The sequence below is a fragment of the Onychomys torridus genome, chromosome 6 (assembly GCF_903995425.1).
Source record: "Onychomys torridus chromosome 6, mOncTor1.1, whole genome shotgun sequence".
In the NCBI taxonomy this organism is placed as follows: domain Eukaryota; kingdom Metazoa; phylum Chordata; class Mammalia; order Rodentia; family Cricetidae; genus Onychomys; species Onychomys torridus.
This window is the reverse complement of record NC_050448.1, coordinates 60,279,048-60,306,009: the sequence shown is the minus strand read 5'-3', so window position 1 is coordinate 60,306,009 and position 26,962 is coordinate 60,279,048. Positions and strand designations below refer to the sequence as shown.

Here is a 26,962-nt window from a genome sequence, read left to right as displayed (position 1 = left end):
AACTCGTCTACACACACCATTCCCAGAGTCGTCCACTCAGATCAGTTTTGTCACATCACATAACTGATCCAAACCTTCACCTCATACCTTAATTCTAGCAATGACACTGTGTCACTACATTCTTTCATAAATACCCACTCAGTGGAGCATCCAGCATTCCTTTGCCCACACTGTCCTTGTCAGATGAAATCATCTCCCCCTGTCATTAATTGGGTAGAACAGGAGACAAAACATAACTCATGAGATGTAATCATAGATTGACCTTTTCCCCCTCTTACTTAAATTTATTTGGGGCAGTTGGCTGTTGTTCCTCTGTCCCAAAGTGAAAATTCTGGAACTTCCAATAGTGGCTTCAATAGTCACTATCAATCAGTTATTAATAAAATCCTTTCTGCTACTCAAGGTCACTGTTTTAACTTAATAAAACATAAAGGACATCAGAACTCTAGCCTTACCATGAGCTCTAGGTAGGAAGCATACTCCACGTCAAGTCATTGGCTCCTTCTCTTTGTCTTTGAGTAGCTCTTGTCCTCCCCCTCACCTCACTCACAGGAGTTTCTGAATCATCCATGATTGAAGCAAGGGGAGAGGAGGAAGAGGATGGGCAGAAGCTCTTCCCTGACAGACGCTGCCATCATGATCTTGCATGAAGACTTCTTAGACTGCACAGTCATTTACAACTTGTTTTTTTTTCCAGCGATTGTGTCTGTCAGCTTCCCATTGCTATAACCAATACCCAAGGGAATCAGCCTAAAAGGGTTTGCTTGGGATCATAGTTTTGGCTCAATACAGGTTACATGGAAGGTAGCTCAACTAGTGATTCCCTTTCCTAAGTCGTGTTCCATCTCCTGTGCGCTTCCTGTGTTGACGGCAGCAGGGGATGATCCTGTCTGACAAGGAGAGTGTGGGCAACAGAAGGTTGGAAAGCTCCATATGCTTTGTGGTCCATTGTCCCTGTTGTATTGGGACCTGTGGATAGACAGCCTACTACGATGACAGCACATGACAGAGGAAGCAAAAACAGAGAAAGAACAGGGCATGCAGTCCCAAGATCCCCTTCAAAGGCACCCACCAAGATCCCTTCATCTCCCCATAAGCCTTGTCTCTTACAGGTTCTAAAATCTCCCAGTAGCACACAGGCTGTGGACCCAGCAATCATCCAATGGGCCCAGGAAGGACTTTCAAGGCACCAACTATAGAAGGTATACACTTGGCTACTTTGGAGTACTTGGCCGCTTTGTAATTTCTAATCTGAAGCTACTTTAGTGGCATCTTCACTCAGAATGTTTGTTGCTGTTTCTCTTTTTCTGAAGAACTGGAGGCAGGCCCGGTGGTCCTCAAAAGACAGAACCTAAAAACAACATCATGTTTCTCTCTCTGAATCTACTGAGTCCAAGGGAAACATCAAGCTCTGTTCATTCCTACAAGCTCCTGGAATGTGGTTTGTCTCCACTTCAGAAATGGCTCCTTTATTCTGCTGCCAGTCTTTTTTTCTTTTTCCTTCATATTTTTCAGATGACTGCCAGACACGATTCTTCTGTGAACCTTGTTATTAACTCAGGGAACATGTAGTACGTTCTCCAAATAGTCAATAAGGTGCAGGTACCTCACGCCAGAGCAACCCATAACTCAAGAGCAGCTCCTCAGAGCTATCCATCTTTTCCCTCCAGCCTGCCAACCTTCTCTACCTTTGACAAGGTGGGTGTCCTTCAGATAACCCATGTAACATTTACAATTCCTGTGGAATGCAGGTTTTGTTTATTTTGCAGCTCAAACTTACATTTTGGTTTCTTGTTATAAATACCTACCTAAAATTGTCCACTCCCAGATCTGATTCTCTGAAATCGTTAGGTTTTCTACAACTTGCGACACCAATTGGAGATGTTTCATAAAGTTCCACAACCCGTGTTACATTTGAGTCATAATACCTTGCATGATTATTCTGGATTTTGCAGAGTTCTTACTATTGTGACTTGTTGTTCAGCACATGGAGATTTTCCTGAGCTATTCTTTCTTGTGGAAAACACACATGGTTCTCTTAATGAGGCAGAGTGTCTAAGAATGCAACTCAATGGCAGGGCACATGTTTAGTACATGTAAGGCCCTGGGTCCAACCCTAATACCCACCCTCCCAAAAAACAAATGAAAGAATAAAAAGCAAAAAAATGGGAATGTTTGTCTGTGGGCATGCATGGAGGCTTAAGCTCAGTGATGGGTGTCTTCAAAACTTGCTTCTCCTCCGTCTTGTTTTTTGAGATAGAGTGTTTGTTGAACCTGTAGCTCATCTGGCTAAACTGGCCACTAAGTCCCAGGAATTCTTTGGCTCACAGAAAGATTTTTTTTTAATGTGCTGACTCAAAGGGGAATTAACTGAGAAGTCCAGGAAAAGCATCAAGAAGGGAACAACAGTCAGGCATGCACACCTGGGTCTAGGCAAGTTTGTTGAATGAACATTCATCACTTGAAAGAGGAGATAATCAAAGAAGCTGTGACTCTATACACCAAGCATTTTAAATGTGCACTTTCTTAAAATCTTAAACCCCCAAAAGACCTAGAAAGCTAGGAAAGACAAAGAGAAAGTGTAATTTGAGTCCAGCATGTGTGTGTGTGTGTGTGTGTGTGTGTGTGTGTGTGTGTGTGTGTGCGCGTGCGCGCGTGAGTGAGTGAGAGAGAGAGAGAGAGAGAGAGAGAGAGAGAGAGAGAGAGAGAGTCAGTCTTAGTGGGTATGTTTGTTTGTGGACATGCATGAAGGCTTGAGCTCAGTGATGGATGTCTTCAAAACTTGCTTCTCCATCTGAGTTTTTGAGATAGAGAGTTTGTTGAACCTGGCACTCATCTGGCTAAACTGGCTGGCTATTAAGTCCCAGGAATCCTCCTGTCTCCACTTTCCCAGTGCTGGGACTACAGGTGCACACCACCATGCCCATGGGTGCTGAAGATCTAATTTGGGTCCTCAGGCTTGGGCAGCAAGCACTTTGTCAACCAACTATCTTCATTCCCGGAGGCCAACATTCTTCAATAAGATTAACTCTACTAAAAGTTGAAGGGCCAGAAAGCATCTTTATTTAATATATGTGCCACCATACATATGTGCATACTTTGCATACTAAATAGTGAAATCATAAATTAATAGCCCTCTTAGCATATACATTTATCAGCTTGAAATCTGTAACACTACATCTTAATACTTTAAAGTGCCATTATTGTTCGGCTTCTGCTTTTTTATGACCCTTGCAAATCATTGTTTGCTATTGGTATAAGGACCAACTTCAACCTTGAAAAACAGATACTGATAAATTTACAGATTACTGGTTATCATGTTCTAATAAGTATTTGGATTTATATACTGTGCTGATCTGTTTTCATTCTCAACTTGGCACAACCTATAATCACCTTTGAAGAGTGCCTTAGTTTGGCCTATGTGGCACTGTGTTGATATTTTTCAGTTGATGTGGGAAGAGCTAGACCCTTGTGGGCATCACTATTCCCTCCTCAGAGGATCCTGAACAATACACAACAAAGTTAGCTGAGAACAAGCAAACAAGCAATCAGGAATGTGTGGATTTCACATTTTGCTCTTGGCTATGGATGTGATATGACTATCTACTTGAGTTCTGACTTCTCAGTAATGTTCTATGATCTGGAACTGTAAGCCAAATAAACTCATTCTGCCTCAAGTTGCCTGGTGCTAGGATATTTTATCACACCCACTGGAAATGGAACTAGGACCTGTCTAAATCCTTAGCTGCACTCTCATTGGTCTGTGTTCTTCATTACGTAACCTTTTTATTTTTTAAAATCCCATTTATTAGGACGAAATGGGCTTTAGATTTATAGAGTAGTAAAAAAATGTAAGCTGAAGATCATCTTTCAACTGAGTCTGCCAGATAACATTAAATACTTGTAATCCCTAGTTAAGTGATATTAACTTTCAGAATTAAATATTTTGGAAAAGATGAGCTGTTCTTAATCATGGTAGAAATCCTCGTTATGAAATAATCTGTGGGTCATTACTTAAGTTGTAATATATAGGCTGGTAAGAAAGAACAGAAATAAGAACAAAAGCCAGAATTATCTCCTAATGTGGAACCTAAAATAAATTGTCCAAAACAGTAGTAACCAGACTGTAGACTATCAACACCAATTCCCTATTAATCATTGATACCTGCAAAGTCTTGTCTATAGTTGTTTTGTGATATGGAAACTTACCAACTATTTGGAGGATTAGATGTAGCAGCAACAAGGACTAGACTGGACATTTTACCTCATAATGAGAACCAAAGAACTTCTTAAGAAAAGTACATTCACTGCAATATTCTACTAAAGTATTTAATTAAAAAGGGCAAGTTTAAAAATCAGTAGTTAATTTGGTGCTTTGAACAGGCTTGTATAGGAAGTCACAATGAGAGATCATTCTTACCCGTACTTACTTGTACAAGAGAACCTGTATGTATCTTACCTTTTCCCCTTAGCTTAAAAGCAATCCCAGTGATTGAAAGAACACAGGAATGGAAGTTCAATAAGAAAACCAAGGGTTAGATTTATTACCGTGTCTGTGTGGGTAAGTCAGATTCACAGGGAATCTGAATTCCTAAGTTGCACATGAACATAAAAGTAACTTCATCTACTAAAGTTGTTGAAATCTCAAGAAGACAGCATATGAAAAATATGCTTAACCTATTATGTGAGATGTGATCTTAACCATGCTTTCCATATTGTGGTAGTTTGAAAGAAAATGGCCCCCAAAGGGAGTAGCACTATTAGGAGATGTGGCCTTGTTGGAGTAGGTGTAACCTTGTTGGAGAAAGTGTGTCACTGTGGGGGTGGACTTGGAGATTTCCTGTGCTCAAGTTACACCCAGTGTCACAGTTCAGTTCCTGTTGCCTGTGGGTTAGGATGTAGAACTCTCAACCCCGTCTCCAGCACTGTGTCTGCCTGCATGCTACCATGTTTCCAGCCATGATAAGAATAGACTAAACCTCTGAAACTGTAAGCCACCTAAATTAAATATTTTCCTTTATAAAAGTTGCTATGGTCATGGTGTCTCTTCACAGCAGTTGAAACCCTAATTAACACATATATTGCTTATTTCTACCTTTGAGCACATTACCAGATCCCGTCTGCTTTAATTCCTTCCTTTGTTCAGTGAGGCAATTGATTTATGAAGATCTTTCCATTTTTGTGATTCTCTGCTCTCGCACTGAAAGCACTCATAAGAAATTTCTCTAACATGCTTTTGTTTCCTTTGAAAGTAACATTTACTCATTAGGTGCTCATGATTAATTTCAGATTCTGTCTTGCATGTACAAGAAAAATCATGTATTTGGCATAAGCAGGCTCACATCCCTTATAAAATGAGGTATGGTATTAATTTATTAACTACACAGCAGAACATCAAATGTTAAGCATGGGAGAGTGGCAATCATGAAGAATTATGAGCATCATGGCATGGTAAGAAATCTGAGCATAGAGCTAACATTAGGAAAGAATCTGCTCTGGAAACAAAGACGAACAGTCTTGCTACATTACTTATCATCTGTACTAGAGACCTCACAATTCATACAAATGACATATTGCAGTAACACTGGGGCACTGCTGCCCTGGGCTGGCAGTTGGCCACCCATTTCATTATTTATTTTTTCAGCAATGCAAAGCTTGAAGTTTGTCTATACTACAACCAAACTTAGGTTGGGTGGCATAAACATACTCTGCTAAGTACCACTGAGAGGATTGTCTGCCTGTGTCGTTCACGGATGTACTCTACATATCTAGACCAGTGTCTAGTACATTCAACATTGTAAATGTGTTGCACAGATGATCTGGCTTCTATTTTCTGTCTTGTTTTGTGTGTGTGTGTGTGTGTGTGTGTGTGTGTGTGTGTCTGTCTGTCTGTCTGTCAGAGGTCTTCATCAGATGTTTTCCTCAGTTGCTCTTCACTTTATTTTTTTGAGACAGTGTCTCTCACTGAGCTGGCAGTCAGCAAGCTTCCAGGAGCCCCTTTGCATATATAGCCCAGATAAGGTTATAGACACTGAATTGGCAATTAAGTTTCTCTTCAGTGAAAAATAATTAAGTAAATAAAACATAATTAGAGATAATGAATGGCTGTTTTATGCTACTATGAAGAGTATTTCCAAAATGGAAGCAGCTTGTTGTGGTAGCTCATTTCAGACAGGAAAAGTATGCTCAAGAGACAGAGGCAGAGGGATCATCACAAATTGGATGCTTGCTAAGGCTTTACCTTGGGTCAGCAAGATGACTTAACTGGCAAAGGTGTTTGCAGCCAAATATGAAAACCTGAGTTGTATCCCTGGAACCCAGAGTGTGAAAGGTGAGAATTGTGTTTTGCAACTTGTTTTCTGACCTCCACATATGGCCATGTACACACACACACACACACACACACACACACACTATAAAAAACAGGTTTCAGCAGAGTGAAAATATCTATGTGTGAGTTATAAATAGAATAAAATACATGAGAAGAGAGCTATTAATAAATCTGCTTCTTGGGTTTCTTCCTCTTAAAACTCAAAACAGAGTGGTCTGCTTCTTGCCCACATCAAAGCAAGCCAGTGGACAGAGAATGAGAATAACGGAGGCTCCAGTCAGCACCTCTCTCCTCATGCTGGGATGATGTAGTCTACAGAAATGTTCTCTGAATGAGCAACACACATAGCAAACCAGAAACAGAACAGGAACATCAACCCACAAGAGAAGACAACCACGACTCTGTCACATCCACTTCCAGTTTCCTTCAAAATATTTCTCTTCCCAGAAGAGCACAGTAAGTCTGCACTCTGGTCTCCATGCATGGGTCTTGGTTGTGAAAAGTGAGCTCTTCTTTTTAGCAAAATGTTAACCTCCAACACAAATTACACAAGCTTTCAAACAGCATGCATGGTACAGAAAAAAAAATCACCCAAAGAAAGGGTGGATGAAATTGAATGCAAGAGAGTGGGTGTCCCTCAGAGATGGGTAAGTATTTCGGGAAGCAGTAATCTTGTAAGTGGACTCATTGGGTCTCAACATTTTCACACTATATGACGATCTCACCTCTGCCTTCCTGTGTAAGAATTCAGACCCCAAGGGGAGAATTATAATCAAGGGTACAGCAATTGGATTGAAAAGTCCCATGGTAAACAGACTGGTCTCTGCCTGAAAAAGAAATGAATAAAGCCAGAGACAGAAGGAGGAGAGAAAAACCAAATCTTCACACAGGCTGAGAGAGGTTGTGAGTCCTAAAAAGAATTGGGAAGAAGGTACAGGGTCCCTGGCTATGCTCTGTCACAGAGAGGATTTTAAACCTAGTTTTGTTCCTTGTTATCAGTGGAATCCCCATGCAATTCCTTAGGAGGTCGCCGTAAGAATTCAAATCACTTTCCAGTTACTTCTGGTGTCATTTATCATTTATTTACTGGCAGAGATGGGGTCTCAGGACTGTTTGTTGCTACTAGCTTCGGAGAGATGGGCTTTACAGTGGAAGAGAAGTTACTAAAACACACGACTCTGCAACAGGACAACCCTATTTTAATACTACACCTTTTCTTCTTTGAGAATATCTGTTGATAGGGCATGTGATATGGCCATTACAGAAAAAATATGGAGAGTCCATAAAGCCAGAAGCAGCAATTCTGGGTATGTGTCCAAAGAGAAGCCAAAGAGACGCCTACCCCCTTCTTTTTGTTATGACATCATTTGTAGTCACCAGGACACGGAATGGACCAAAGGCCCACCAGTGCATGCGTGAGGAGACAGCCATGTAGGGACACACAGACTAGTTAGTCTCTCAAATGGTAGTCTATGACCTGTATCCATGGATATCCTGAAGGACATAATGCTAAGTGAAAAATAAAAGCCATGAATAAAAAAACACTCCCTGATCTCACTTTGGAAGTCAAAAGAAAAAGTCAACTTCACAGCAGCTGAGAACAGAATGGGAGTTGCCAGGGGCTAAGGGTGAGGGAAACAAAAGGACCTAATTAACGGGTATTGTGTTTCACTCAGGCAGGATGAAGTTTCTGAGTGCCTATGGTATAAGATAGTAACTATAATTAATAATAATGTGAAGACTCGGTTGCTCTAAAGCAGATCTTAATTGTGCTGACTACAAAAGACAAAGTATTTGAGGTGACAAGAGCTACTAGCTTGATGTCAGCATTTCATGATGGATCTAGACATGGAAAACCTCCTGGTACTCCAAATGTACACAGGAACTTCCCAGTCTCACTCTAGGAACTTCTAGAACACAGTGGTGCAGGCTGGAGACTTACTATTCCCTGGATGACTTTGTCCCCCACACAACTAGCACTGACACTGCTCCATTCTCTAAAGGTCATCAAAACGTCACCAGCCCTCCTGGACCACTCACAATTTGTGACTGAGTGCAACAAAATTGCAAATGCTGTTTGCCTGAGAAATGTCTTCCACCCAAACACACAACCATCAAACCTGCCAACAACAGTAACCCACGGCTGCTTCCATTACAAATTTGGTCTTTGCTTAGAAAAAAAATCCCTCTGATGTGTCCCTAGATAGCAACCCACATAAAGCACTCTCTGTGATTGGTAATGGCATTTGCTGTGTAGAGGGTGCCAGGAAGGGAGGCACAGGGCTGACCATGACCCACAGGGACAGAAATCTCTTCTGTGAACAGAATGCATAACAGCTCATTCTTCAGGCTCTTCAGGGGGAGCCAGGATGATGAGTGTGCTGTCTTTTAAAAACAATTCACTAAATGCTTTTAGATCCTATCTCCCGATTATGGCTGACTTATATATTTTTGGCAACATTACTGCCCTGTGGGCCTGAGTACAACAGGCCGTTAAGGTTCTCAGTTAAGATGAATTTTGAAAAAGTAGAGATAAGCAGACTAATTTCCTACCAAAGTGTGTTCCTCTGATCTTTGAAATGTTAAGGCGCCACGTCAGAGAACTATTTTTGAGCAAGGAAAGTTTTGCCTTGTAAAGACCATGAGGTAAACAACTCATGTCACAAGTCAGAGAGAGTACACCTTGCAGGCAGGAAGGGTGATGATGTGGTGGAGCTGCGTGAAAGGGCATAACCAAGAGCACTGTGTTCCCTATGCAGGCTATGACTGGCTTGTCACATCTATGGTCATCACAAATAAGACAAGGTACAACGTCTAACTTGGTACCTGGCTGCTTTGGTAGACTGTCCTCTTGAAGGCTAACTACCTGTGCACACATGCAACACATTATTAAAATAAAAAATGCATTCTGCCCATTTCTCAGATTCAATAACCTTTGGCTTGGCTTGTAGCCTTATTTTGAAGGCAGAATATCTATAATTATCTCCAATGCTACTTGAAATCTTATGTCTTATATCCAAGTATTCCAAACATTATTTTGATGACAACAAACATGGGAAAGAGAAAGTAATGTCTTAAATATTTATTTCTAGGAAATGCAGACCACTGGATTCTTTGGAAGATAAACAGTTACTGTGTTTGGGAAATTAAAAGGAGGACCTACCTTCCAACATGGATGATTGGCATTATTATGAAACTAAAGATCCTAAGAGCTTGGTGAGCAGACATGAGACTCATCCAGGTCTTGGCTAACAAAGCATCAGCCCACTTCAAAGACATAGTGGTGGCTGTCAAGTAGTTAAAAAGTTTACTAACAGAGGGTGGAGCTGTCCCTAGGTCACATACCTGTAATGGAGTCAATGGTGAAGAGTGAGGACATGTCTCCTGGGATGAGTTCATAAGCCACTGCTCCATACGTCCCAGAATCCCTGTCACTGGCGAGAACGTTGAGGATCTCAGTGCCTGGTGGGGTCTGGCCACTGATGCTTGTCACATAGGTCGATGGATTAAAGATAGGGTGATTATCATTCACATCCTCCACTTCCACCCGGACAAAAGCTTGAGCGCTAAGACCACCCTGTGAGATGAACAATGAGCAGTGATTACAACTGGGGTTCTGTGGATACCGGAATTCAGAATAATAGCAATCCCCAAACAGACTTTGAAATAACAAAGTGATGTGCGTGTGCATGTGTGTGTGTGTGTGTGTGTGTGTGTGTGTGTGTGTGTGTATGAGAGAGAGAGAGAGAGAGAGAGAGAGAGAGAGAGAGAGAGAGAGTTGTGAGATACTGAGATAAAATAACTAAAAATGACCCTAAAACAGACTTCTGAAGCAATTGAACATATATATTCACATAAATAAATCTTGGCTGTGCTCTTGGATTATGAATCTCTATCCATTGTTATAGTAAAAAAATTAATTAGGAAATGATTTGAGGAATGTCAGCTAATGAAGGGAGCTAGACTTGTGTTATCTGGGAAAAAATGTTTCTCAAGCAGGAGAAAAATCAAGTACAAAGACACCATAGCAGGAGTGTAGTGCCTGACCTGGTCTGTGAGATCACTGGTGTTAGAGGCTAGAGCTGGCTGTAGAGATCACTGAGGTCACCAGGGGACCAGGGTTCTTCACCATTACAGAATTCTGAGCATGTAGATGGCTTGGTCCAACTTTAGTTTTAACTGCTGGCTGAGGTGCTCAGGACAGACAGGAAGTGTTTAGGGCAGAAGTGGGGAGCAGCTGGCAGGCCTTGGAGTCACCAGGTTTAGAATATACAGTGGCCTTGATGAGGAAGGGGACAGCAAAGTAGCTTATCCTTCAGCCATGGTGCCTTATTGCTTATCCTTCAGCCATGGTGCTTTATTGCTTATCCTTCAGCCATGGTACCTTATTGCCAAGTTCTGGAGGGTGATGCAGAGGATGGGAAATAGCCTGGAATGTTTGGAGTCCTGAGAGATCTGGCTAGCCAACAGCTCCAGAAGAGGTAGACCATTCCCAGTGTTTGTTTGGTAGACCAAACCATTATTTGTTTCAGAGTGGTTCTCTTGAGCTACAGAATGCAAAGAAATCAAGGTGCTACTCCACTGAAGGCTTCATTCTCTACTGGCTAGCTTTCATGATGCTGAAAGGTACTAGTCATACTCCCCAGTGGGGAGAAGTAAACAGCAGTCTCACCCAGATGTAAGCCCCGTGAAGTACAGTGACAACTGGTCTGAAGAGACATGCCCACTGGTGCAGTGATGGCATGGATGGCATAGGAAAGCAGCTAATCACCTTCTGATTGCACTTTAAGGGGTGCTCCGAAAGTTGAAACCCATGCCTTGCACTATTATTGGGGCCAAGAATCTGGGGCTAGATAGCCTACAAGCCTTAGCAGAGAAAGAACTACTATTATTTGCTAAATTATCACAGGTTTTGTTGTTGTTGTTCCTTTGCTTGTTTTTGTTTTTGTTTTCGAGACAGACTTTCTCTGTGTAGCTTTGCGCTTTTCCTGGAATTCACTCTATAGACCAGGCTGGCCTCAAACTCACAGAGATCCGCCTGCCTCTGCCCCAAGTGCTGGGATTAAAGGTGTGCACTACTACCACCCGGCTTAGAACATTATTAAACTGACTCCTAGTGACTTATTGTTACACCCATAGATTAGTGCATCTCAAGTCTCATCAGAGAAACTTCTCTTGCAGTAGATGGTGATTAACAAGGGAAAAACCACAAGTGGTCATGGTGTAGAAACTCAGAGACTGCAGAATGCTCAACTCTACACTAAACGCATCTGTATCACACCGCCTCCTCCCAAGGCTCAGCGATCACTGTAGGAGAGCAGGCAGGAAGGTTCTTCTGAGAGCCAGAGACAGTGGATGGCAACAACACAGTGGAGATTTACAGACGCAAGCAAACAGTTTCACATATGAACTCACAGACGCTGTGACAGTGTCATGAAGCCTGTGTAAGCTCAAGCCAGTTAAGATTCCAACGTGGATGGGGTGGGGCATGAAGTCCCAGCCCTTGCTGAGGAGCTATTAGTAATCAATAGCTGCTGGGAGAGGAAGAGGCAGCCTTCCTAAAGGTACAGACCCCGGTAGGTTGACCACACTCCAGTGGAAGGCTGCATTCCCAAGGGTATATGGACTGTTCTTAATGGTTTGGGGTTTTGCTTTGTTTTTTAAGAGGACACAAAGATGTGTGTGTAGAGAAGGGAGAGACGTGGGGTGGGTCTGAGGGGAGTTGGGTGGTAAATGTTTTCAAAATATATTATCCAACAGTCTCAAGTAACTAATAAAATGGTGGGAGAAGCAGTTTATCCTTCTTGCTGCAGTCACATGGTTTGGGAATTCTGAAATGTCTTGGTTTTAGAAAGGGTATGCAGTACATAAAGCACAGGGAAGTGCATCCCAGACTGTTTAGTTCGTGTTGGCTCCAAATAAAACCAGAGGGGAGGGAGCAAATACAATCAAAGGAAGTCATCTCCTTGGTTTTCCCTGTTCTGAAGGAAAACATCTGTTCTTGTTTCCTGACACCATTTTCCATTTCTATCTGGCACAGTTTGAGACTTTCAGTTCTGACAAGAGTCCTTGGTAAGTCACCACAGTGCAGGGCAGTGTGTGTGTGTGTGTGTGGGGGGGTAACTCAAGTGTGTTCTCCTCCCAGGCCCCTTTTCTTCTTTCTGCTGCCTTTCTCTGCTGTGTAGGAAGACATCAAGAGGAGAGGAAAGAGAAAGGACAGCTAAGAAGGCTTGGGAAGAAAAATGGACCATGCAGATACTCAGAACACATGTGGAGGGGACAGGCTGGGAAAGACAACGTGACAGTCAAGCTAATCAAGAATCCAGAAACAGCTCTCACTGCTGTCCCATGTATACCGTCCTCTGGGGATGTAAAGGACTGAGAAATCCATGGTGATATATGATGTGATTTCCTGTGTTCTGATTAAATGACATGTCGGCGTCCTACCAGTTACATTTAGAACTGAAGAAACAATAGCTGGTTAGGGCCAGAATGAAAACAGTATGCATTCACCCACCTGTCTGCCTGCTGATAGAGAAGACCAGATAACCTGCAGGAGTCCAGAGGGAGGCAGAAGGGACTGCAGACTGACAGACTGATGAGAAGCATATAGAAAACACACTTGCCATCTGGCATAGGGCCTGCCATGACTCCCAATGGCCTGCCTTCTCTTGTTTTCCCTGTTTGCTTTCCTAGTCTATTTCTCCTCGAGCTTAAGCAGCTTCATAGGTTGAAAGAAGGACTGGGAAAGCAAAATAATGAAAAGAGAGAAGACAGCAAGAAGGAAATGCCATACCACCAGCAAAACCTCCATAATGAGCGCCTTAATTCATTGAGGATCCTAATAAGGAAATCCTGTGAAAAGAATCAAATGTCAGCTGGACAACAGAGGGCTCAGAACTGTCAACTGCCACAGAACAAGGGATCTTCTGGAGGCCAAATATGGGCTTTCAGTGTCTCTTGGGCATAAACTCAGTGAGCACCTGCTGAATTCATTAGGCAGGGAAACTTCTTCCTATAATAACCAACTACACATGCGTTGGGAATGTCTAACACAGGTCACTCCCTAGGTTGTCACTTTTTAAGATTTCTATGGCTTTCCTCCCACCACAATAAGAAACTAAGACCCAAGGCCAGCCCAGGGTAGCGAAGCATACCCTGTTCAGCCCAGACAGAGCGGGCAACAACAGACCAAAGAGAGGATTCTACCAACAAAGGATTCCATCTAGCTGGGTTAAGCAGTAGATTTGCTGGACTCATTTACGGGTTCAGGGTAGCTTGGGAAGCTGCATCCCTGAAACACCATACCAGTGCATGACTGACAGCTCATGGATGCTGTTATCACTTGAGTCCTCAACACAGCTTACTCACACTGCTGAAGAGTCTCCTTCTCCCAACAGTTGTTTACCCCATAGATTATATATCCCAGGGAGAGGAGGTAAGTTGCCTCCTGGGTAGTCTTCCCCTTCCATGTGGAATGTTGGTGGTTCCAACCTCATGAGGGTCACCTGCAGGTGAGCACAACTGCTCTGATTCAAGATACCAACAGTGAGCATATTTGACCCAGAGGGAATGGCCATAGTAGATCTTACAGGCTCCGTATCCTAAATACTTAGGGACAGATAGGTTTATCTAGGAATTTTTAAAAAATGCATTTTAGAAAAGTAACACAATGCATCCCATTGGTAAAATAAATACTCCAGGGCTAGCAAGATGCCTCCAAGGGTAATGCTGCTTACCATCCAAGCTTAGGAACATGAGTCAGAGCCCTGAAACCCACATAAAATGGGAAGACGAGAACTGATTCCACAATGTTGTCCTCTTATCACACAATTACCATGGTACATACACACTCCATGTGTACATAATAATAATAAATAATAATAAATATTTTAAATGTAGTATATAAAGCCTCAGTGCATATCTTTATTTGCTAATATTTTTAAATATATTTATTTTATAAATAATACATTTATATCAAAAATATCACAAAAAGAGACTCAGAAGAGTAAAATTCGAAGCTTTGATGCTGTTTACACAAGTCCCCAGGTGGCACACTTCTAATGATATCACTGAAGTGCTGATCAAATTAGGTTTCACAAAGAAATAGGTAGGTTAGCAAAGAAGTGAATCTTTACAATTATGTAAAAGGCTCTTTGATTTAAAAAATTTGAAAATGGCAGGCAGTGGTGGCTCACACCTTTAATCCCAGCACTCAGGGGGCAGAGGCGGATGGATCTCTGGGAGTTCAAGGCCAGCCTGGTCTACAGAGTAAGTTCCAGGACAGCCAGGGCTACACAGAGAATTCTTGTCTTGAAAACCAAACAAACAAATATTGTGAAAATGGCCAATTAACCAAATCAGTTCTTTTGTCTCCAGAGCCTCTTTCTGGTATATTCTAAAGTGAAATCATTAGTAACTTGTGGACAGAGGTGTGCTCTGATGGGTAGCTAATGAAGTAGATTCCTGCATCCTATGCTAAGAGGAAGAACTTTATATGCTGAGCTTAACAAAGGAGGCCATGGCAAACCAGAATGTCCTTTGGCTTTCCTCAAGACTATAAACATATCTGACATCCACAAAGATGACGTTCATGTATCAGTCTTACAGGACTTTTTTGGTCTTGGGATGAAGTTGAAACCAGAGGGCTGCAGTCATGGGAGCTTGCACTCACTCTTTCTGAATAATAAAACTCTCTTTGGAAGGAGCATGCTAGGAAACCTGCCTCCCACAGGGCACAGCAACAGGAAAGCAAATCTAAGCACAGTTACTTCATTTCCCAAGTCTCTGTAACAGTATGTTGTGGGGCATACTGTTATCCACCAACCCCATGGTTTCCCAGAGTTTTCTTGAGTGAGCAGCAGGAAATATTATCTAGAAGGATTTAGATTGTGGAGATAAACAGACTGAAAATAAAGGATAGCCTTGAGAGGGCCTGGGACCTATTCCAACGGGCCCTGACTGTCTCTGCCCTAGGGTACTTATAGTGACACCAAGGGGTGGAGCAAAAGACCTCCCCCCAGCACAGCCAAATGCAGACCATCTCAGACACCTGTACTCAGGCTCGTGGTCCAATCATCCTCTCTATGCAGACCTGCTAGGTAAAGCCACGAGGAACCTGAAAATGGGCTCACAGTATGTTGTCTGGCTCATCTCATAATGCCAATCAGAAGGGACTCTGAAGCAGAAACACTAACCAGAGTGCTTCTAGATTCCTGGCAATTTCAAGCTATATTATCTTAAGGTTCAAACTTGAGGAATAATTGCTTACACAGCAGCATGTACCTAATTCATTCCCTAAATTCATGCACTGGTATTTCTCAATTTTATCTCAGCCTTCCTTAAATAAGTCATGGATCGCTTTAATTAATTTTGACCATTTCACTTTTAAAGTTATGGTAAGAAATGGCTGAGCAATCTACCTGAATATCAACCCCTTCAAGTTATGCTAAGGAAAGTCCATGTCCTTTTAAAAAGCTCTAAGCTTGCAAACATCCACTATGGGAGGCCCGGAAGGCTGCCTGAGGCAGTCAGTACACATGGAAATTTTTCTTCCATTATTTCTACTCTGTCTGTTTTCTACTTTCTATTCTCTTTGCTCTTGCATCCTGGGACTCCTGAGCAGTAGAATATTAATATCTGTCCTCCACAACTCTTAGCTCTAGTGAGTGGTGCTTTGCATCTTAGTGCACCAAGGCAGAGTATTTCAGTCTATTTTCCATGGACAAAGGTGAAAAGAAACGAGTGTCCATCTTGCTAAAGAAAGGTTGGTAAGCTGGGTATCACAAAAGCCAATGAACAGACTGAGAAACCAGGATGTGGCACAGCTATAACTGTTCGGATTAAACAAGTTTTCTGAGCAAGGTAGGAGGGAGAGAATGAAGAGAGAAAGCTGACAAATGAGACGTGGAAACAGCTCTTTCAAATCTATTGGACACAGCATACACAGAAAAGTAGATGGCTTTCTAAGAAGGTGTATGAAATTAAAAGAAGTGTGGTTTTGAAAGGAGAGGTTGCTGCTATGCCAGGTTTGCTATGGGAGTCATCTAAAAGAGTTTGAGAAGTTCAACTATATAAGAAGAATAAAAGGTCACTATAGGGATGACATTCTACAGCAGGCCGGGATGCATGGACCCTAAGACTCCGTGGGATTTGTCTCTGATGCAAACAGTGTGATTTGCTAACAGAGCACAAAGCTGATAACCAGGTAAGGGAAGAGATAGGTAGCAGGGAAGAGAGGAAGTTCCCCTCAAATACAACTGTTCTTTTTTAGAGCAGAAAAAGCAGAGTTCAGACAGAGCTGGGATTTTACCAGAGAGTTCCTAGGGAAGGGAATTTGCATTGGAGTGACTTTAATGATGTGTAATACTTCAGTGATCTTACCAAAGAGGAAGTCCTGTGTGGATGGGAAGCACTGAGCTAAGGGACATGGGAGATAAAAATGCTTATCAGAAGGCAGTGTGCTGGGAATCAAAATTTCAGAGGAAGCAATGATCCTTGCAAATGAGAAAGTCAAGATGCGAGGAGCCGGGTTTGGATGACTCTGCCGAAAACCTCAAAAACCTGGTAAGGAGTGTGGCTGCTAGAATTAGGGTGTTGAAAGTCCCTTCAATGACCACGTGTTCAAGGCTTAGTCCCCAGGGTGGTGCTGTTGGGAGGTGATGTGGGGCTTCAGATTGTGGGGCTTGCTGGAGGTCCTTAGGCCTGGGGTGGGGGTATTTTTGAATGGGAATTGTAGAATGCTGGCTTATTCTCTTCATTTTCCCTAGCATGAGGGGAAACATGTACTACCACCATGAGTTTTTCGTCTTTCCAGAAGTCCAAAGACTAGGGCCACTCTAACAGACTAGAACCTTCCAACCATGAGCTAAAATAAAACTTCTCTCTTTAAAAGCTAATCATCTTGGATGTTTTGTTGTAGTGAAGAGAAGCTGATTATCAAAGCGATAAGCACAAAGACTCTGAGATGAGCCAGGTACAGAAGTCTTAAGTGACTGGGAGTTTGAAACAGGACAGTGACAAACAGGGACATCCGCACTGCATTTGTGAGAGCCAGAATTATGTTCTAAGTTTTCATGAAAGTGCCTAGAGAGAGTCATAAAACAAAAATGCTTCTAACCTGTAAGCCCCTTGCCCAAGGGCAGATACTTCCTGAAACGCTGGAGACTGTTGTTTCTGGAAGATAACAAGTCCTATGTTTTCACTCCCCTAGACAAGTTTGTTTGACCCAACTGCACTGGATGTGCTTGACCAAGCACATGTCGGCAGGAGGTACATAGGAAGGAAGTATATCAAGATGTGTGCTCGCCCTTGATTGGATCTGGTGGGAAATACACAGCCTTATAGGTTTGCCTTTATTAGCCTCTGTCAAACGTGACTTGTGACCATTTTCTGGGAACCCCACAATGGATCCAGCCAGAGTCCATTATCCTGGCCAAATTTTAATTAAAGCTTGCTTCAAACTTGGCTCAAAAACTGTGGTAGTGGTCTTATTCTCACCAGGTGGCATTAACATATTCTTGAACAGGAAGCCCAGGACTGAATTAGTTTTCAATGGAGCAAGGAGTAGAAATGGCATAGAAGTTGTAGTGGTTTGAGTGGGCCCCCATTGGCTAATATGTCTGAATACTTGGTTCCCAGTTGATGGAACCATTTGGGAAGGATTAGGAGGTGTGGCCTTGAAGAGGCATGTTACTGAGGTTGGGCTTTGAGGCTTCAAAAGACTCCTGCCATTCCCAGTTAGCTCTCTGGTCCTGGTGCTTATGGATGGAGATGTGAGGTCTCAGCTACCTATTCAGCACCATGCCTATCTGCCTGTTTCCATGTTCTTTGCCATAATGATCATGGACTCTAGCCTCTGAATCCATGAACCCAAATTAAACACTTTCTTCTGTAAAGTGCCTTGGCCATTTTTTTTAATGGCAATAGAAAAGTAACTAGGACAGAAAGGCAGCCATCTTCCAACCTTAGGAATTGCAATAATTGCAATTCCTAGATTTCCTGAGTAGGAAGGATCAGTATCTCCAGGACAACAGGCTACTTCCCATCACAGGGAGAAAATAAGGGAACAACCAGAGACCAAGTGGAGTTTATGCAGAATTTGCTAGGTGACAGCAAATAAACCTGAAGAGTAAAATAGTGACTGGGACACTGATTCAAGTTAACAGTTGAATCGAACAGGTAGGGTGAGAAGTGGGGTAATCATGATGGGGAAGCTTCATCTCTTAGAGATGAGAATAAGGAAGAATGGTGTTAAAGCATGTCAGATTTAATCCTTAAATGAATGGCTGGAAGGACATTTTAGGTTTGACCCTTAGCTGGAACACTGGGTGACTGCACCATTCTCAGATAAGTCAATTAGTAAGCAGTGAAACTAGAATGAGAAGTTGAATATGAGGCTGGGGGGGGGATGGTCCAGTGGTCTCTGATGTCAACTAAACTCACACACACACACACACACACACACACACACACACACACACACATAATTTAAAATGACAATTGAACACTTTTTAGGCAATGGGATAACATAACATAAGCCACTAGAACATAAATAGATACACTCCTTTATTTAGAAAGCTTGTTTGCGATTCCACCTGCATTCCATACTCCAAGGATCCCAACTCCAATAGCCATCTCTTATCATGAGGACACAGTGTGGTGAGGGGCTAAGCCAGTTTAATCTCTAGAGTGTCTGTCAAAACCCTTCATTAAGCCTTGAGTGGGAAGATGAAGTAGAAATCTATTTTTGTTTTCCAGACACATATTTCAGTTATAGAATTCCAGATGTAACAAAAGTGGGCAGAGAATGATAAATGCATACAAAAAAATGAGGGCTTTGTTTGTGAGAATGTATCGGAAAAAGAAATACCAAGCTTAGACAGAAGGATGGTATAATTAAATTGCAGAGCTTAACTTTAGACAATAAGTTGACTGCCAATCCAATTAATTGGTTCCATTATATAATTCCATAGCATCCTCTGTGTGTGAGATAAATAGCAATCCCTGCAGCCGCAAAAACAGGATATGTTAGATGTGGTGTCAGTAGAGAAGGAGAAGTGACTGGACTAGCAAATGTATGTTGACAGTCATCACAATGATAAATAGAGCAGGAGAGAAGATGCACAGAATGTCCAGGGTGCTTTATAAGAAAAATTATTCTATCAATAGATAAAAACCTCTTAAGATCCACCTGCAAATGGATTTTCAGCAATTTTCTCCCAAGGACACACAGGTCATTTATTAGAAAGAGAAAGAATCTGAGGGAAAACCACAAATTGTCAGACTGACTCTAAATAACAAAAGGACCTATGCCAAGGCTCAGTTTATTGTTTTGAATAAACACATTATGGCCAAAATTCCCACAGCTTGAACTCAAGATATTTTACCTGATTTAACTGTTCTACAAATGTAGTCTGGATTATTTTTAGGGGCTAGCTATTTAGTCATTACCGATTTTTATCTTCATCTGTACCAACATTTTTAATGACATAATCTGAGCAATCTATGCTGCTAGGTAACACTGCTCTGTTTATTAAAGATGTGGCATTTGCCCCATTGAAACTCTGAGCTTATTACGAGACTTCATAAAAATTATGCAGTAACACAGGACATTGAGTAACCTGACATACACCCATATGTGCATCTGCTTGCAAATGTGTGTGTGTGTGTGTGTGTGTGTGTGTGTGTGTGTGTGTGTGTATACAAACAGGCAGGCACCCATATACTGCTCCTATAATGCTAAGGGGTGGGGTGATCCAAAGCTTTCCCTGAGGTCCTCATGTATGGAGAAGAAACAGTTTCTCTTCTAAAAGGAGGAATATATTTGTCAGTGCCAGTAGAGGCCTGGGACTAGGCCATAGGGTAGCTGCTTATAGCCTGAGAATCCAGCTTTTCCTATCAGTCCCAAGACTACTGTGTGCTAGGTCTCTGATGCACTTGAGATATCATTTGTTTCTTGTGTACAACACTGTTTGATGAGGTTTCCCCTGACTTCTCCCATTGTATGATAGTTTCTACTGACTACATCCCATTTTGCCCCTGGAAATAGTATCTGAGATGTTGTACTTCTTAATAAGCTTGCTTACTTACATAAGCCATTAGCTTGCACAAGACCTCCTGACCCCAAACAGCACTGTCCTTTATTCTCTCATGTCCTGTCCTTCCCACTTCGGATCCTGTCACTGAAGAAGGACAGACGTCCAGGTCAACCTATGTTGCTTCTTGTGTATGCACTCTGAAGCACACATGAGAAATGCTGTAGGCAGTTTCAGGTCTAAGCAGGGGCAAGATCAGGATTAGCAAGATGCCTAATAGCTTTGATGAACTACTCCAACCATGAGGTGCTAAAAGGACATAGAGGGTAGGAGCTCTGTGCTCCACACCTTCACCAAGATTAAATGTATCCTTCAATGTTCATCCTGAGACTATGGATTGGTCCTTTTAGGGAACAAATAATTAGATGACAAAAAAAAAGTTGTGGCCAGGTGGTGGTGGCACACGCCTTTAATCCCAGCACTTGGGAGGCAGAGCCAGGCGGATCTCTGTGAGTTTGAGGCCAGCCTGGTCTACAAAGCGAGTTCCAGGAAAGACACAAAGCTACACAGAGAAATCCTGTCTCAGAAAAACAACAAAAAACAAAACAAAACAAAACAAAAAAATAGTTGCTTGTGTCATGAACTCAACAACTATAAAATCAGAAAAGATATCTGGAATAAAGTTGAGGTTTGGGGTTCAGTTCTGAAGCATGATGCTCTCTAGGCTGTGGTGGTGATAGTTCAAAGCAATGGACATCCAGTCACTTTCACTGTGGTGGATGCATTCCCCAGCAGAGACATTTCTACCCCTACACAGACTTATGGTTCTTCATCTGGCCACCAAACCTAGGAGGAAGTCAAATTAATGTTGAAGTTCAGAGTGGCCACCAGATGGGAGCCTGGGAGACACAGGGAACTATTTTCTGGCCATTTCCATGTGAGTACAAAGGACATGTATACTTTTAGGCAGAATACATTCACATGGAGCAATCTATTTACACAGGGCACTGGGCTTGTATCCAGACTGGACTAACAAATGTCTATCACTCTGTTTGAGCACTATTGACACCTGTGGAAGCTGCTGGAAGCAAATATTCAGACAACCACTATGTTTCCAGACATGGTTTCTCCTCTGAGAAAGAAAGCAGCAATCAGGTGAGGACTGAGATTCCCACTTTAATCTCATGCTGTCATCTAGTATTCTGTGGTGGCCGTGGTGCTGAGCCATGGGCTCTTCTAAGGAGAGGGGAAAGACCTAGAGGGTGACTTCTGCCGTGCCCCATCCTTCTGGGAATGAATAGTGAGTTAGGGGGCAGATAAAACCACCTAGGTCCAAGAAGAGAAAACAGAGGCTAGGCGAGGGTTGGGGGGAGAAGTGGCCAAAGGTGACAGACACAAGCGAGACTGTTGGGAGAGAGCACCCTGAAGTCCACTCCTACAGGAGGTGTCCGTGATGATCACAAAGGATGGGACCATGATCGCCATTAAACATGTGCTCATCAGTTCAAGGCAAATGAAGGTGAAGATGACTCTGAGGCATCAAGAGCCAAGAAACATGAGCTGCCATTGGAGACAATATGATATTAGTAAATGTAATTATGTTAAGTAAAGTAAGGGTAGCACAGAAAGATAAGTGCCATGTGATCTTATTTACATGGGAAATATAAACAGTTATTTCACAAAGTAAGGGTAGGATGCTGTTTACAATATTTGAGAGGAATTTGAGGGATGGGGGTGATGTGATGGGTGTGATCATGGGGTACAATTTAGAGTCATGTAGAAGGAAACTCTGGTGTGCTTTACACAGCAGGGTGACTACAGATAATGTCAATGTGGCACACATTTCATAAAGCTAGAAGAAATGCTATGTTTGTGGGGATAAATATAGTTAACCTGATTTAAAGACAATACAATGTATATAAATATTCAAACATTGTATATTATTTCATTAATAGTCATATTTTTATAATTTATGTTTCAGTTTCTAAAATACATTTAGTTTGAAAGAGTATTAGTAGAAAGACTATTTTAATACCTTAACACAGACCATCCATTGTAGAATATATAAAATTATGATCTAATCACTATATCCACAGATCAGTAAGGATGAGGGGATCATAGTCACACACAACAGTATAAATGGTATTCCCAGATAACGTTCAGCAAAGGAGGGAGCACAGGAACACGTTTTATGCTTCCATTCAGTGAAAGTTAAAAGCCAGTTTGATGTTAGACGTGGATAGTGCTCATTCATGAAGTTTAGGGTGGGGCTGAGAGGGGCGGGGACTGGAGTTGTGGGGGGGGGGTGGGGGTGGGTGCAAATTTCAGGGCAAGTTCATGAGAAACACTATCATTTCCTCACCTGCTTCCTTGAGTGTGCCCACTTTTCAAATATTTATGATTTGTGTATTTTTCTAAATGTGTTTTATCTGGCAGCTTAAGACTTTGTTGTTGATGTTGTTTTGGTTTGGTTTTGTTGTTTTGTTTTGTTTTTTGTTTTTTAGTTTTTACATAGGCATAGGAAACAAATCAACAGTTCTTCTGCTGTGCAATGCTCCATCAATGTGAGGGTCCAAAATGATAATCTGGACTGGAGAGGTAGCCCAGTGGTCAGGAGTACTTGGCTGCTCTTCAAAGGACCAGTACCCACATGTCTGCTCATAACCATCTGCAGCTCCAGTTCTAGGGAAATCCAATGCACTGTGCCCTCTTCTGGCCTCTGTAGGCACCAAACATGCACAAGGTGCACAGACAGACATGCAGACAGAACACCCGCATACACACAAAATAAAAAGTAAAAAGTTTTTAAAAATTATAAGGTCATCAGTGTATTGAATCTGTCAAATATCAAGGAGTTTATATTCAATATCAAATATAAAGGAGTTTATATTCAAAACAGGGAAAAAAACAATAGTCACCTTTGGGATCACTTAGAGCATCAACTGACCATTCTAAAAACTGGAGAGAAAATGAGAGAGAGAGAGAGAGAGAGAGAGAGAGAGAGAGAGAGAGAATTTGAGAAATCGACCAATCTGTTGATAGGAAATACACAGCCCTAAAGAAACCCGAAGCCATTCAGCTCTTGTGCTGAATGCCAATGTATAGGGAACAGTGAAAATAAAGGAGCAAATTAGAATTCCTAAGAATGCAGTCCACCATAGTTAGCATGTGGAAAATAACAGGGCAAGTGACCTGATTTGTAAAATTCCATGGGAAGGGTAACGGTAGTGTGGGAACTCAGGGGTTATATAAATCAAATCAATCTGTGGTCTCATTTTAATGTGGATCCAAACATCCAATTATTAAAAGATATAATTAGATAATCCAAAACCGTTAACATAGTGTGGATATCGGATGCCATCAAAGACTGATTGATAGTATATGGTAGTTCTGTTTTCTCTGAAGTCATTATCTGTTAGAAATATTTATTGATGATACAATAACACTTGGTATTAGAGGGAAGTAGTGGTTGTGTGGAACACAGTGAGCTAACTGTCATATCATTTCCATACTTCCATGTGTTTGCTGTGGCTCGCTTTTGAGAGTGTTCAGTGTTTTATACCAAAAACTTACCCCATCCTTAGCTTTCACCAGCAGATCAAAGGTGCCAGGATCCCTTTCCCTGTCTATGTCTTGGGACACACAGATGCGCCCATCCTGTGGGTCAATCTGGAACGCTGGAGGTGCCTCAGAGCTTTGGAAGCCGTCATAAAGAGAATACTGGACCAAGCCATAGAGCCCCGCATCTGCATCAGTGGCTTTCACCTGTAAGACAGGAGGAAGGTCAGCGAGGCCATAAACATGCCAGCAATACTTTGCAGCTAAGTGTAACTTGTGATGCTCGGCACAGCTGATTGTCCCCAAGGCTGCTCAGACAGCAGGGCTTTGGCTTCGCCCTCTCCTCTCCAGCTTCCCGCATGGCCAGTCTTCAGCATTTCTCCTCTTCCTCTGGAGAACTCTCCTTCTCACTCGCTTGGCCTACTCCAATTAAAAGGCTGAGGTCTGAGGTCCTGCATGCTCTTATTTCCTCTCAGGACACCTGAGGGATCTTGTCTAATCACACAGATTTATAAACACTCATATGGCTACCAAAACCTACAAGATGCCAGTTGTTTTCCTTGATCTGTCAACCCATTTTGAAAGCAGCAGTATGAATACAAACAAACAAACAAAAAACAGGAAATAAGGTGTGTGATTTCTAGAAAGCCAACGCCAAGACAAAATTCATGCTAGAGTGGAGAGAGGCACCTCCCAGGCCAGGTTTATCTGGAAGGGAGGTCCCAGTCAGAGCCCTGTATAGCCAAGCTGACTAGGGACTGACTACCCATGCCTCTTTTGTCCAGCAGGTACACAGTGATGAGATGCCAGCCACCCCTTGCTCATTAAAGCAGGTGCAGGGACATTTAACTGTAGCTGCCCAGGGGAAAGTGCGCTTTGCCATTTTTGTTACCAATTTTGTGGCCAGCCCAGCTAGAGCTATGAAAATATTTATTTTAACTAACTGTATTATACATACACTAGATACTACTCACCAAAGGGGATGAAGATCAAAAGCCCATATTGAGTGCCGAAAACACACGGTGCCAAATGTTAAGTTCTATCTTACATGTGCATGGCAGTGAGCATGCAGTACAATGAGGAGTTAACAATAACCAATTGCCAAGTACAGAAAATGTACACTGGTCAAAGAGATGATGTATCACCCTGGGTAGGAGGAGAACAATCAAGGTTCCATCACAATACTAAGAGTAGCTATCCGAATTTTGTATTTATTCTAGAATTTTCCATTAACATTTTCAGGCCAGTTGACCAGAGGTAAGTGAAACCACAGAAGGAGAAACTGCAAACAAAGGGAGAGGCTGTGTGCAATGAGTACATGGTGGGTTACATAAAACACCACAGTCCTAAACCTGCAGGCTTAATGTAATTTGATTTTTTTTAACCCAATTAATAGCAACAGTAAACATCTAACAGTACTTACCATAAAAGACACACTTCTTATCAGTAGGATATAAGTATTCATTTGATTCCTTGATTGTCGTCATACTCCATCCCCTACACATGTACAGTGACCAGTTCTCCACCAGCCTACCCCTTACAACACACTGCCTTGAGCAGATAACTGGGATGTGACATTGGGGTGTTTTGGCAGCAATGATTCAGTGCTTTTCACAAGAATCCATTTGGCATCCAAGATGCTGCAAAACATTCTACTTCAAACTCCCAGGACAGACTCTGACACTGGACTAGCTGGCCCTCCACGCCACCGATACTCAGATGCAGACGAGACTGCTTTCTTTTCTTGTCTGAGTCTTTCTGATAAAATAATTCACCCTCTGCAAGCAGCTGACATATTTGTAAGTTACTTACTCTTCCCTAGCTGGATGGAACTAGACAATCCACAAGTTTCTCTGCTACCAAGGATTTACATCCAAATCCATTCAGTCTGGTTCACACTGACAGCATTTAATAACTCACTAACCACTGGTTCCCAAAGACAACAAATACATCCTCTAAAGCCATGTGGTCTTCTCAATAATTTTGGCTGCATTAGAAGACAAATTTAACAAAATAAATTCTAAAATTCATTCTCAGTCTTTAATAGCATGTATAACCAAGTATTTTGGCTCCTATGAAAGTACATTCCCTGTTTCCACTTTAGGGCTTTTTCTCATGGGGATTTTTGGCAGGGGAAAAATATAAGGGATGGAAAGTCAGAAAGAGTACCCATCTCAGTTTGTGTTGATGGCTCAGAATCTGAGCTCAGAAGCATAAAATGAAGAGTGTGCATCCCTCTGCTCTTCACTACTCCGCCCCCCAGAAATACCTCCTGTTCGAGCAACATACCCCGTTTCCTGGTATAATGGGTCTTGGATGCCTAGAATTAGAATTTTTATGGGGCTTGCAATGCCCAGTACCCACTGACTGTTGAAAAAATAAAGAAAGAAGTAGGCAATTTGAAAAACAGAAAGTGAAAAGTACTTCCTTAATGCCTCAGGAGGAAACCTTGATGAGTTAAGAAGCTAGGCCACAGACTTCTCCAGAGACCCCCTGTGATGTCAAAGCAGGGAGTTGCTGGTCCCAGTACTGGCAAGCTCACAGCCTGAGCAGAATGCTTAGAAGACCAGCAAGGGTTGCATCTCTGCATTCATGCCTTGAGCTGATTTCAGCACACTCAAACTCCTCCCCACGCCCTGGGTACTGGCTCACTCACGGCTTTCACACTCGAAAGTAAAACTGATGGGTTTACTTCAAATTTATTCTAACTCATAACTATTCTCATTGAGTTTGATTTTCCACAAATTTAATGGAGACACTAAAGAACTTACAAATTATTCATATGATGCTGAGTGTCCTTCTCCTGTGATTAGCTTCCTGGGAGCTAGGAATTCTTACCACTTTCCTCATATTAATGTCGGGTAAGGAGTCCTTCCCTAGGAATGTGCCCTGCAGACACCTGGAGAAGGTGGCCCTTATGGGTTTGAGCTGAAGGGTCTTGAAAGGAATGCATTCATAACCAATCATTGCACCTCATTGAAACACGTTTCTTACAGTCTGGTGCTCTCCCTCTCCTCCCTAACTGATGTACCTCTGT

General features: G+C 42.2%; 1 protein-coding gene across 2 annotated transcripts in view; it reads right to left on the bottom strand.

The window, feature by feature from the left end:
* The window catches only part of Dchs2 (dachsous cadherin-related 2), a 216,929-nt gene that overhangs the window by 92,604 nt on the left and 97,363 nt on the right, over positions 1-26,962 (bottom strand). For both annotated transcript variants that reach the window (XM_036191045.1, XM_036191046.1), the window contains exons 2-3: positions 23,941-24,132; positions 9,677-9,908 (exon numbers count right to left, since the gene is read on the bottom strand). In XM_036191045.1, the coding sequence (XP_036046938.1) occupies positions 9,677-9,908; positions 23,941-24,132 (424 nt within the window). The remainder of the gene's footprint in view (positions 1-9,676; positions 9,909-23,940; positions 24,133-26,962) is intronic.